The sequence below is a fragment of the Nyctereutes procyonoides genome, unplaced genomic scaffold (assembly GCF_905146905.1).
Source record: "Nyctereutes procyonoides isolate TBG_1078 unplaced genomic scaffold, NYPRO_anot_genome, whole genome shotgun sequence".
NCBI lineage: Eukaryota > Metazoa > Chordata > Mammalia > Carnivora > Canidae > Nyctereutes > Nyctereutes procyonoides.
In genome coordinates this window covers 12,871,867-12,885,901 of record NW_026575030.1, presented here as the reverse complement: position 1 = coordinate 12,885,901, position 14,035 = coordinate 12,871,867, and the positions used below count along the sequence as shown (strand labels likewise).

General features: G+C 38.8%; 1 protein-coding gene across 1 annotated transcript in view; it reads right to left on the bottom strand.

Annotated features, from left to right (window-relative positions):
* The window catches only part of CNTNAP5 (contactin associated protein family member 5), a 798,328-nt gene that overhangs the window by 272,594 nt on the left and 511,699 nt on the right, over positions 1-14,035 (bottom strand). Inside the window, exon 12 of the mRNA XM_055316368.1 lies at positions 1,834-1,953. Within this exon, the coding sequence (XP_055172343.1) occupies positions 1,834-1,953 (120 nt within the window). The remainder of the gene's footprint in view (positions 1-1,833; positions 1,954-14,035) is intronic.

Sequence of the window (14,035 nt, the reverse complement as noted above, 5' to 3'; positions counted from 1 at the left end):
AATAAAATCACTGTATAAAGCAAAACATAAGCAATACAAAGTATCCAATTACTGTTTGAATGATATAAATTATTACTGCACCAGAAGGTTTTGTTTGCTTCCTGAGTCTTGACTATTAGTCCCAGTATTTATTACCTCGAGCAAGTCGTGAAATTCTCATATTCTCTTTCCTTCTATGTAAGATAGAGATAAAAATATCTAACTCAGGTTTTTATCATGAGGAGTGCAAGATATGGTATTGGTAAACTCAGTTCAGCTCCCAAAGTGGGCAGGCGCTGAGCAATCACACCTAATCTCTCTTTAGCAGGCACTGGTGCCCTTGCTCTTATTCTGTAGACAAATCACTTTCTCCATTTTTTGGTAACTTGTAGGCCAGGGACTGTTTGCATCAGAATCATTTAGGTGACTTAGTAAAAGGGCATTTACTGAATTCGAATTTCTCAAGCTAGAAAGTCTGAATTTTTAACAAGAATCCTGAAGTTCCATTTGTTAATTACATTTTGAAAATACTCAAGATCCACAGAGAAAATTAGTTCTTCACCTATGGTTTAACACTATAGGTTACCGTAACAAAGAAAAGCAAACAGTGTCACAAATTCTAATTATGTTATGGGACAGTTGAGAAGCAGCCAGCATATATGCAGTTTGGAGAAATGAAGTATTAGGGAAACGTGATGAAATGCATCTAATTCTGTGTAACTAGCATCTACTGCAGAAAAAGTGCGGCTGTTTGTATCCAGATGACCAAATTGCTAAGTGCCCATAATCACCATTTTTGCAATGGTTTGCTTGCATTTGTATCTGTGAAAGTGCATGGCATTTTTCCCAATATTATTGCTTCCTAAGTGAGAGTGTCCATGTCTTATTTCTCTGCGTGCCCTCAGTGCCCACTCCAGCCTGTGACTACAGAAAGAGCTCTTTGAATGTGTGTGCCTTGTTGCAGGAAAGCCTGAGGCCTGAGGACTCAGTGAGCCTTAATATCCCCTACTTTCCTACTTTATTACCCGATTCTGCTGTCATTTCCAAAGGTAAGTGCCTGAGACAAACACACAAAAATGTGTATATGCCAATTAAGGACACTCACAATAGAGAGTGTACCTGCACTGCTGTATTTTCAACAACTATTGCATCAGGTTTTGGCTTCATGGAATTACTGTTCAGAATAACTTAGTGATCATATATTGTTTCTAAATCCAATGAACAATTGATTCTCACTATATCTTTCTGCACTTTAGAAAGAAAGGAGTGGCCAGGAAAATGCAAATAGCTCACTTTTTTTTTTCTTTTCTTTTTTTTTTTTTTTTTAATTAGGCTTCTACTGGATGACTAGCCTGGCTACTTTCTCCAATACTCATGATTGTGTCTAATCCTCAACTCTGGGAAGAAGGAGCTACTTTTCCCATTTCACTGATGATCAACTGAAGCCCAGAGGGCATAAAGGATTCACACTATCCCCAAGGCCAGACATGAATCACACTTTCTCACTTCCTGACTCAAAGTTCCCTTATTGATTTTGAGTTTTGTTTTTTGTTTATTTAGTTGTTTTTCTTTTCTTTCTGCTTTTGAGTTTTAAGAGAGAAAATGTCCTTGGCAAGCTCTACAGAAAATGCGTTATAGTAAATTTGTGGTTCTGCAGAATGTGATCAAGACCTTTAAGTCTTCCTCTCTCATGAAGATAATTGAGCTCCTAATTTCTATTATTTACTTAAATACACCCTCCCTGAAGTTGGTTCTTTACATTTTTATTTACACACGTCCCCTTCCAGTGGCCCTCCCTCTGCTGTGTACCATCACACAGCTAGGTTAAGCATGAGTGGAGACTCTGATCCTTACCTGTGATGTTGCAGTACACTTGGAGGGGTCCCAATGGCCCGCTGCCATCAGAATCGATGTAGAAGAAGCCAGCTGTGTTCCCTTGATGCCTGTATCCCTCGCAGGATTGCTCATACAGAGCTGAAAAGACACAAAGACAGCAGAGATGAAGCTTTGGGAGGCTCTGTGTATCATTTTGGAGGGATCAGTAATTCCTACTAATATTTACTTTCATTGTTGATTCTTTCCCCTTAAATAACCTTGATTTCCCACTCCCCCCACTCAATTCTTAGCAACCCACTGTCCCAATACTTAATGGAATTGCCTCTCCATTCTGCCTAGCATCCATTCTTCTGAACAGCTCAGAGGTTCCTCCTCCAAAAAGTCTCCCCTTCCTTCGACTGTGGTCCTTTTCTGCACTCATGTAGGAGCCTGTACTGAGGTAGGATCATCATACACTGTTCTGTCTCCCCAAGGATCCCAGAAGCTGTAAGAGCTGTGGCCCTGTACCGTATGATGCTGTGTCCCAGCACCTGACACAGTGCCACATTCATAGGAGTTCAAAAGTGTTTGATTAGTGAATGAAAAACTGAATGAATATATATGGTCATGACTTTTTAATTAATAAAATAAAATGACATTATCTTATTTCTGCACATCCAGAACTCAGTATAGTCCCTAAAACATAGAGCAGGTGCCACATCAAGTAGAGTCCATTTTTACTTAACAGCCTGAGTTCCTAATATGTGTCAACAACGGGGTTGCCACCTGACAACAGACCATGAATGAGGCAATCAGTCTGTGCCGTAGAAAACTCACAGCCTGACTATAGCCACAAAGTTGTTTATGTGCACAGAGAGAGGCAGACACGGGTGCCTTGAGATAGGGTACTTTGACCAATATATAGATATGAGAAATTTATAAATCTCATTAGAGTAACATGAACGAATTTGGTGGTGTGTAAAGGAGGCATCTGCTGTCTCATGCATGAGAATGTAGAATGTCATCTGATGTTTTAGACAAAATGGTATAGCTCAGAGCAGCAAGTACATATCCAATTATGTCATCCCCCCTGCTTAAAACAGTTCAGTGGCTCCCAACAGCTTTAAAGATATAGCACCAACTCTTCACCTTAGCCAACATGCCCCTGTGACTAATGCCCCATCCCAGAAATATGAAGCTGTACTTTGTCATGATCAAGTGTGAGGGGTGCCTCAGATAATTCATTACCAATAAAGTGCTAAAGCTTGAGAGGGTTTGACTTTTTATAAATTAGAGTGAATTCAAGGTTATCCTTGTACTCCTATAATTCTTTCTTACAGTCATGCACACTTTCGGAACCAGAGGTAAATGGGTGAGTCATAGTTTTCATCCTATATATTGAGTATAACATATAGTTTACTTCTGTTTGCCCAAATCTAACATACCTGGCTGTGTGCCACACATATGAAAGTCAGCTCTTATGTGTTGTTATCCCACCCACCACCCCTACACTTCCAAGATGGCGTGAAAGGTGGTACTGCTTTCCCCTGCAGGGTAAAGACCATGCAGGCAACATGTGGGAGTTACGTAGTGGTTAAGAACATGAGCCCTGCACAAAAACAGACACATAGATCAATGGAACAGAATAGAGAACCCAGAAGTGGACCCTGAACTTTATGGTCAACTAATATTCGATAAAGGAGGAAAGATGATCCACTGGAAGAAAGACAGTCTCTTCAATAAATGGTGCTGGGAAAATTGGACATCCACATGCAGAAGAAAGAAACTAGACCACTCCCTTGCACCATACACAAAGATAAACTCAAAATGGATGAAAGATCTAAATGTGAGACAAGATTCCATCAAAATCCTAGAGGAGAACACAGGCAACACCCTTTTTGAACTTGGCCACGGTAACTTCTTGCAAGATACATCCACGAAAGCAAAAGAAACAAAAGCAAAAATGAACTATTGGGACTTCATCAAGATAAGAAGCTTTTGCACAGCAAAGGATACAGTCAACAGAACTCAAAGACAACCTACAGAATGGGAGAAGATATTTGCAAATAACATATCAGATAAAGGGCTAGTTTCCAAAATCTATAAAGAACTTATTAAACTCAACACCAAAGAAACAAACAATCCAATCATGAAATGGGCAAAAGACATGAAGAGAAATCTCACAGAGGAAGACATAGACATGGCCAACATGCACATGAGAAAATGCTCTGCATCACTTGCCATCAGGGAAATACAAATCAAAACCACAATGAGATACCACCTCACACCAGTGAGAATGGGGAAAATTAACAAGACAGGAAACCACAAATGTTGGAGAGGATGCGGAGAAAAGGGAACCCTCTTACACTGTTGGTGGGAATGTGAACTGGTGCAGCCACTCTGGAAAACTGTGTGGAGGTTCCTCAAAGAGTTAAAAATAGACCTGCCCTACGACCCAGCAATTGCACTGTTAGGGATTTACCCCAAAGATTCAGATGCAATGAAATGCCGGGACACCTGCACCCCGATGTTTCTAGCAGCCATGTCCACAATAGCCAAACTGTGGAAGGAGCCTCGGTGTCCATCGAAAGACGAATGAAGAAGATGTGGTCTATGTATACAATGGAATATTACTCAGCCATTAGAAACGACAAATACCCACCATTTGCTTCCACGTGGATGGAACTGGAGGGTATTATGCTGAGTGAAATAAGTCAATCGGAGAAAGACAAACAGTGTATGTTCTCATTCATTTGGGGAATATGAATAATAGTGAAAGGGAATATAAGGGAAGGGAGAAGAAATGTGTGGGAAATATCAGAAAGGGAGACAGAACATAAAGACTCCTAACTCTGGGAAACGAATTAGGGGTGGTGGAGGGGGAGGAGGGCGGGCGGTGGGGGTGAATGGGTGACGGGCACTGAGGGGGACACTTGACGGGATGAGCACTGGGTGTTATTCTGTATGTTGGTAAATTGAACACCAATAAAAATTAATTTTTTAAAAAAATAATAAAAAAATAAAAAAAAAAAGAACATGAGCCCTGGAATCATATTGGGTGATTTTGCATCATAGGGCTACCACTTACACTTACTTATGGGAACTGGGAGAAGCCACTTCTCCTGCGGTAAGCAACCTCTAAGATAATTCATCTTATCCACATCCTTAGCATTCATATTTTGTTCCTGAATTAATGCTCTCCTCTTGTGTGTGGGCTGAACTTACGGAGATGCCTCTAACAGAATATGACAAAGGTGATAGATGTCATTTCCAAGACTAGATTTTAAAAAGGCTGTGGCCTCCATCTTGGATGCTCCTGGATCATTTGCTGTCAGAAAAGCCAAGTGTTCTGTCCCGAGGCTGTCCTGGGAAAAGGCCCACGTGAGTGAGCTTGAAGTCTTCTGGGCATGCCATGTGACTGAGCCCTGAAGCAGATTTCCAGAGTCAAACACCAAAATGATTGCATTTCTGACTGACATCTTAATTGCAGACATATGAGAGATTGAGCCAGATCCATCCAGCTAAATTTTTCAAGAACCCAGGGAAACTATGAGATATTAATATCTGTTGTTTCCAGATGCCAAGTTTTGCTATAAGTCATTACACAGCAATAGATAGCTGATAAACTCTCAATGCATTAATTTCTCAAGGGGCCATAAGTATAAGAAAGAGAGTACTTCATACAACTAGTAAGACTTCAAAGAGACACTCAGAAGATAATCACAAGGCTCGTTGTGAAAAACCAACAAACAGGTTCTACCTCCCTTCTGCAGAGATGATGACTTTTAGTTCTTAGTTCATTCTTTTGATATTGACTGTTTCTTTCTCTGTATAACACGTCCAAATTGCTATTTCTTGGGTTTTTTTTTTTTCACTTATACAGGTTATTTATTCACATAAATATTCACAGCATAAGAGATAAGACTGGCTTCTCACTCACTCCCCATATTCAAAGAACTTTCCCCCATTCCCAAACTTCCAATATAGTTGTATTATAGTTTTAGTTATATCAGTGGATACTGTTTACATTGATGTGACAATTTACATGCTATTCACAAGTAGCTAATCTTATAAAGTGATTAATTTTCTTTTTCTGAAACAAATGTTTTTCTTTAAATTAATAACTGCCTTATTCTCTCATTTGCCTAGTTGTATATGTATCAATTACAAATTTAACTGTATTTGTATCAGTTACAAATTCACTAACAAATCTCTAAAATGCCTCCCAAAATATTAATGTAACAACTAATATAAATGGATACCTAAGGGGAGAGAAAGAAAGGATGAGGAGAGGGTACAGAGATGAAAGCTAGAACGTTGTGGATATTTATATTTTAAGTTTTGAAACAAAACAAATATTTTAAGTATTTTTTTTAAAAATCAGGTATAGAAAAAAAGAAATCTTTAAACACTGTGAAGAGAAATGAAAACAAATTAATTAACAATTGTTTCAGGTGATACTGACATTCAGTCATTTCTTTGTAACTTTTCTTTACAGAATGTTTGGAATTCATGTAAAGAGTGCAAAGTAATAAAATGAACCTGGTATTATCACACTATTATAATATTGGCTAATCTTGTTTTATTTAATATTCTCAGTGTATCAGTTATCTATTGCCATATAATAAACCATTGAAAAAACTAACTTAAAACAACAATCATTCCAGGATTCTACAGGTCTGGGCTAATCTGGGAAGTTCCTGGTCAGGTTCAGAATGTCATATGAGGCCTGCATGTTTGTCTGCTCCTAGCTCCTGGGTCAGCAGAGCTTGTTGGGGTTCTGTGGTTCTCCCTCTGTGGTCTTTCAGATGCAAATTCCCATAAATAAAGGCTCCAAAATCAACAAAATGGCAAGCAATTGTCAGGCCTCTGACTGCAATGTTTGCTCAATGCAATTTTGATCAAAGGAAATCACTTAGCTAACCAAACTCCAAATAGACCATCACAAGGACCTAAAAGGAAATGGAGTTATAGAGGTAGATTGTATCATCTTTGAATTCATGGAACAGGGTCACATGGCATGTAATGGGAGGAGGAGGTATTAAAAAGCCCTTTTATTTTACTAAGGCATTGATATTTGGGGACTAATTACTACCTTAGTTAGCCTACCATTCCTAATACACTTTATCCTGAAATTTTGGCTCAGTTACAGGGAGATAGCTGAGGGAAGACTGTAATAAGCATCCCCTCTTATAAATACTATAAATAAGCTCATAAAACATAAGGACTTTGCCCAAAAACACACATTTGTATGTTGCTGATCTATCATTCTTTCTTGATTTATTACTGGGAGCATTTTATAAAAATGAAATATTATTTATCAATTAATTATTAGTTTACAATAAACAAGATTATATGAAAAAACAGAGTGATAGCTGATGCTTCCTCTTTATCAGCTTCAAAACACGAGTTGTCCCCTACTACCTTTCACAAGCGACTAATGAAAATATTTTTAGTTTTATTATAAATTCACAAACTTAAACACGTTGAAAACAGTAACTTGATTAGTAGAAAATAGGATATATTTATCAGAAAAAATTAGCAAAAATATTAAAATATATTAAACTGCCTTCATGTTAAATAATATTGGTATTGATTTATTAAACTATTATACATATCAAGAACAACTAATAGCTAATTATGTTGTCAATGACAACAGAAGCTAAAATTTTACCATAAAAATAAAAATGTAAAATGTAAAAAAATATAACTGAAATTTTAATTTAAGTTGGTAGTATCAGTATGAACTCATTATTTAATATTTTTAATGATGTATTTTCACATTTGGACCACTGCAAGTACTGGAAGCACTCTAATGCACAGACTATGGTTTCTAAACACATTTTCCCACTAAAAGGAAGAAGGGTTTTACTGAGTTTATGTTTGGACAGAATGAGATTAGAATGCCTTTTTTGTTTGAAAATAAGAAAGCTATAAAAATTAGAGTATGTAAAAAATGGTACTGGAGTCAATTTGATGTAAGAATTTGAGTATCAAAAAATTAATGACTGTATTTATATATTTGAAGATATACAATCTGCTAGTTTTTTATCTATTATCTATCTAAATATCTATCTATCTATCATCTACTTATTTATCATTGATCTATCTCTCTAAGTCCCTTGGTCACCCCTGGAAGATGCTAGAGAACAAAGTCCTATTCTAAAAATTGGAAAAAGTACAAATCATATCCTTCCTTTCTTGTATGGAATATATTTGATGGTAACTTAATATTCCGTTAAAAAAATAAGTTGACAGAGGACTTTGTAATGGATGGATTAAATTAACAATACCCAAACTCACAGATCAATCTCAACATTCCCCAAAGTAATTACTAAGGTGTCTCTAATGTAATATAATCAGAAATTCATAGCACTACATCAGACTTGCCAAAAATCTGAAGGCGATCTAATCAAGTTCCAAAAATTAAACATTAATTTACAAAAAGAGGTAAAGAAACATGCTCACCAACACTCCAAGGATGCAATTAGCTAAATCCAGAATGTGGGAACATATGACTCAGTTTCCTTAAAAAAAAAGATAGTAAAAAGAAGATAGGGATGCAAGAGACACACCAAACACTATGTGTAGACTTACACACACACACACACACACACACACACACACACAAAGACAAGCAAAACATAAGCAAATACAATTTGGCATCAGATGATATCAAGAAAGTATTTTTTTAATAAATTAATTTTTATTGGTGTTCAATTTACCAACATACAGAATAACACCCAGTGCTCATCCCGTCAAGTGTCCACCTCAGTGCCCGTCACCCATTCACCCCCACCCCCCACCCACCCCCCAGTTCGTTTCCCAGAGTTAGGAGTCTCTATGTTCTGTCTCCCTTTCTGATATTTCCCACACATTTCTTCTCCCTTCCCTTATATTCCCTTTCACTATTATTCATATTCCCCAAATAAATGAGAACATACACTGTTTGTCTTTCTCCGATTGACTTACTTCACTCAGCATAATACCCTCCAGGTCCATCCACCTTGAAGCAAATGGTGGTATTTGTCGTTTCTAATGGCTGAGGAATATTCCATTATATACATAGACCACATCTTCTTTATCCATTCATCTTTCGATGGGCACCGAGGCTCCTTCCACAGTTTGGCTATTGTGGACATGGCTGCTAGAAACATCGGGGTGCAGGTGCCCCGGCATTTCATTGCATCTGAATCTTTGGGGTAAATCCCTAACAGTGCAATTGCTGGGTCGTAGGGCAGGTCTATTTTTAACTCTTTGAGGAACCTCCACACAGTTTTCCAGAGTGGCTGCACCAGTTCACATTCCCACCAACAGTGTAAGAGGGTTCCCTTTTCTCCGCATCCTCTCCAACATTTGTGGTTTCCTGTCTTGTTAATTTTCCCCATTCTCACTGGTGTGAGGTGGTATCTCATTGTGGTTTTGATTTGTATTTCCCTGATGGCAAGTGATGCAGAGCATTTTCTCATGTGCATGTTGGCCATGTCTATGTCTTCCTCTGTGAGATTTCTCTTCATGTCTTTTGCCCATTTCATGATTGGATTGTTTGTTTCTTTGGTGTTGAGTTTAATAAGTTCTTTATAGATTTTGGAAACTAGCCCTTTATCTGATATGTTATTTGCAAATATCTTCTCCCATTCTGTAGGTTGTCTTTGAGTTCTGTTGACTGTATCCTTTGCTGTGCAAAAGCTTCTTATCTTGATGAAGTCCCAATAGTTCATTTTTGCTTTTGTTTCTTTTGCTTTCGTGGATGTATCTTGCAAGAAGTTACCGTGGCCAAGTTCAAAAAGGGTGTTGCCTGTGTTCTCCTCTAGGATTTTGATGGAATCTTGTCTCACATTTAGATCTTTCATCCATTTTGAGTTTATCTTTGTGTATGGTGCAAGGGAGTGGTCTAGTTTCTTTCTTCTGCATGTGGATGTCCAATTTTCCCAGCACCATTTATTGAAGAGACTGTCTTTCTTCCAGTGGATCGTCTTTCCTCCTTTATCGAATATTAGTTGACCATAAAGTTCAGGGTCCACTTCTGGGTTCTCTATTCTGTTCCATTGATCTATGTGTCTGTTTTTGTGCCAGTACCACACTGTCTTGATGACCACAGCTTTGTAATAAAACCTGAAATCTGGCATTGTGATGTCCCCATACATGCTTTTCTGTTTTAAAATTCCCCTGGCTATTCGGGGTCTTTTCTGATTCCACACAAATCTTAAAATAATTTGTTCTAAGTCTCTGAAGAAAGTCCATGGTATTTTGATAGGGATTGCATTAAACATGTAAATTGCCCTGGGTAACATTGACATTTTCACAATATTATTTCTGCCAATCCATGAGCATGGAATATTTTTCCATCTCTTTGTGTCTTCCTCAATTTCTTTCAGAAGTGCTCTATAGTTTTTAGGGTATAGATCCTTTACCTCTTTGGTTCGGTTTATTCCTAGGTATCTTATGCTTTTGGGTGCAATTGTAAATGGGATTGACTCCTTAATTTCTCTTCCTTCAGTTAGTGTATAGATATGCCATTGTTTTCTAGGCATTGATTTTGTATCCTGCCACACTGCCAAATCGCTGTATGAGTTCTAGCAATCTTGGGGTGGAGGCTTTTGGGTTTTCTATGTAGAGTATCATGTCATCAGCGAAGAGGGAGAGTTTGACTTCTTCTTTGCCAATTTGAATGCCTTTAATGTCTTTTTGTTGTCTGATTGCTGAGGCTAGGACTTCCAGTACTATGTTGAATAGCAGTGGTGAGAGTGGCCATCCCTGTCTTGTTCCTGATCTTAGGGGAAAGGCTCCCAGTGCTTCCCCATGGAGAATGATATTTGCTGTGGGCTTTTTGTAGATGGCTTTTAAGATGTCGAGGAAAGTTCCCTCTATCCCTACACTCTGAAGAGTTTTGATCAGGAATGGATGCTGTATTTTGTCAAATGCTTTCTCTGCATCTAATGAGAGGATCATATGGTTCTTAGTTTTTCTCTTGCTGATATGGTGAATCACATTGATTGTTTTACGAGTGTTGAAGCAGCCTTGTGTCCCGGGGATAAATCCTACTTGGTCATGGTGAATAATTTTCTTAATGTGTTGTTGGATCCTATTGGCTAGTATCTTGTTGAGAATTTTTGCATCCATGTTCATCAGGGATATTGGTCTGTAATTCTCCTTTTTGGTGGGGTCTTTGTCTGGTTTTGGAATTAAGGTGATGCTGGCCTCATAGAATGAATTTGGAAGTACTCCATCTCTTTCTATCTTTCCAGACAGCTTTAGGAGAATAGGTATGATTTCTTCTTTAAACGTTTGATAGAATTCCCCTGGGAAGCCATCTGGCCCTGGACTCTTGTGTCTTGGGAGGTTTTTGATGACTGCTTCAATTTCCTCCCTGGTTATTGGCCTGTTCAGGTTTTCTATTTCTTCCTGTTCCAGTTTTGGTAGTTTGTGGCTTTCCAGGAATGCATGCATTTCTTCTAGATTGCCTAATTTATTGGCGTAGAGCTGTCCATAATATGTTTTTAAAATCGTTTGTATTTCCTTGGTGTTGGTAGTGATCTCTCCTTTCTCAGTCATGATTTTATTAATTTGAGTCTTCTCTCTCTTCTTTTTAATAAGGTTGGCTAATGGTTTATCTATATTATTAATTCTTTCAAAGAACCGACTCCTGGTTCTATTGATCTGTTCCACAGTTCTTCTGGTCTCAATTTCGTTGAGTTCTGCTCGAATTTTAATTAACTCTCTTCTTCTGCTGGGTGTCGGGTCAATTTGCTGTTTTTTCTCTAGCTCCTTTATGTGTAAGGTTAGCTTTTGTATTTGAGTTCTTTCCAGTTTTTGAATGGATGCTTGTATTGCAATGTATTTCCCCTTCAGGACTGCTTTTGCTGCATCCCAAAGATTTTGAACAGTTGTATCTTCATTCTCCTTAGTTTCCATGAAGCTTTTTAATTCTTCCTTAATTTCCTGGTTGACACTTTCATCTTTTAGCAGGATGGTCCTTAACCTCCACGTGTTTGAGGTCCTTCCAAACTTCTTGTTGTGATTTAGTTCTAATTTCAAGGCGTTATGGTCTGAGAATATGCAGGGGACGATCCCAATCTTTTGGTATCGGTTCAGACCCGATTTGTGACCCAGTATGTGGTCTATTCTGGAGAAAGTTCCATGTGCACTTGAGAAGAATGTGTATTCAGTTGAGTTTGGATGTAACGTTCTGTAGATATCTGTGAAATCTATCTGGTCCAGTGTATCATTTAAAGCTCTCGTTTCTTTGGAGATGTTGTGCTTAGAAGACCTATCAAGGGTAGAAAGAGCTAGATTGAAGTCACCAAGTATAAGTGTATTATTATATAAGTATTTCTTCACTTTGGTTAATAATTCGTTTAAGTATTTGGCAGCTCCCACATTCGGGGCATATATATTGAGGATTGTTAAGTCCTCTTGTTGGATAGATCCTTTAAGTATGATATAGTGTCCCTCTTCATCTCTCACTACAGTCTTCGGGTAAATTTTAGTTTATCTGATATAAGGATGGCTACCCTTGCTTTCTTTTGAGGACCATTTGAATGGTAAATGGCTCTCCAACCTTTTATTTTCAAGTTGTAGGTGTCCTTCTGTCTAAAATGAGTCTCTTGTAGACAGCACATAGATGGGTCCTGCTTTTTTATCCAGTCTGAAACCCTGCGCCTTTTGATGGGGTCATTAAGCCCGTTCACGTTCAGAGTTACTATTGACAGATATGAGTTTAGTGTCATCACGATATCTATTTAGTCCTTGTTTTTGTGGATTGTTCCACTGAACTTCTTCTTAAAGGGGAATTTTAAGAGTCCCCCTTAAAATTTCTTGCAGAGCTGGTTTGGAGGTCACATATTCTTTCAGTTCCTGCCTGTCTTGGAAGCTCTTTATCTCTCCTTCCATTTTGAATGAGAGCCTTGCTGGATAAAGTATTCTTGGTTGCATGTTCTTCTCATTTAGGACCCTGAATATATCCTGCCAGCCCTTTCTGGCCTGCCACGTCTCTGTGGAGAGGTCTGCTGTTACCCTAATATTCCTCCCCATGAAAGTCAGGGACTTCTTGTCTCTTGCTGCTTTAAGGATCTTCTCTTTATCTTTGGAATTTGCAAGCTTCATTATTAAATGTCGAGGTGTTGAACGGTTTTTATTGATTATAGGGGGGGATCTCTGTATTTCCTGGATCTGAATGCCTGTTTCCCTTCCCAGATTGGGAAAGTTTTCAGCTAGGATTTGTTCAAATACATATTCTGGCCCTCTGTCCCTTTCGGCGCCCTCGGGAACCCCAATTAAACGTAGGTTTTTCTTCCTTAGGCTGTTATTTATTTCCCTTAATCTGTCTTCATGGTCTTTTAATTGTCTGTCTCTTTTTTCCTCAGTTTCCCTCTTTGCCATTAACTTGTCTTCTATGTCACTCACTCGTTCTTCCACCTCGTTAACCCTCGTCGTTAGGACTTCTAGTTTGGATTGCATCTCATTCAATTGATTTTTAATTTCTGCCTGATTGGATCTAAATTCTGCAGTCATGAAGTCTCGTGAGTCCTTTATGCTTTTTTCTGGAGCCACCAGTAGCTGTATAATAGTGCTTCTGAATTGGCTTTCTGACATTGAATTGTAATCCAGATTTTGTAACTCTGTGGGAGAGAGGGCTGTTTCTGATTCTTTCTTTTGAGGTGAGGTTTTCCTTGTAGTCATTTTGCTCAGTGCAGAGTGACCAAAAACAAGTTGTATTGGGAAAAGGAGAAAAAGGGAGAGAAGGAAAGAAAAGAGAAAAAGAAAAAAGAAAAAGAAGAGAAAAAAAGGAAAAAACAGAAGAAAAAGAGAAAGAAAAAGAAAGGAAGGTGAAAAAAAAGGGGGGTGGGGGAAGCAATCAGAAATGAAAAAGAAAAAAAAAGAGAGAAAAATAAAACGGGGGAGTATCTTCTGATTCTGTAGACTTCAAGTCCCTTGACTTCCCCTGGAACTGGTCCGTCCAGCTGGTCTTCTGGGGGAGGGGCCTGCTGTGCTGATTTTCAGGTGTTAGCACTTGGGGGAGCTGCTCTGCCCCTGCCTGGTGCAGGGCTCAGGGGGGGTTGTTCACCCCGTGAGGCCCCAGGAGGAACAGCCGCAGTTGCTATGGCAACTCTGGAAGCCTGGATTCAGCCCCCGCAGGAACTACGGGGCTCTCTGTCCGCAGGGCCTGGAGGCTCCGGGGCGGGGCCGCTGATCCGCTCAGCTCGGGGCAGGAGCGTCCTCGCTGTCCTGGGCCCTCCCG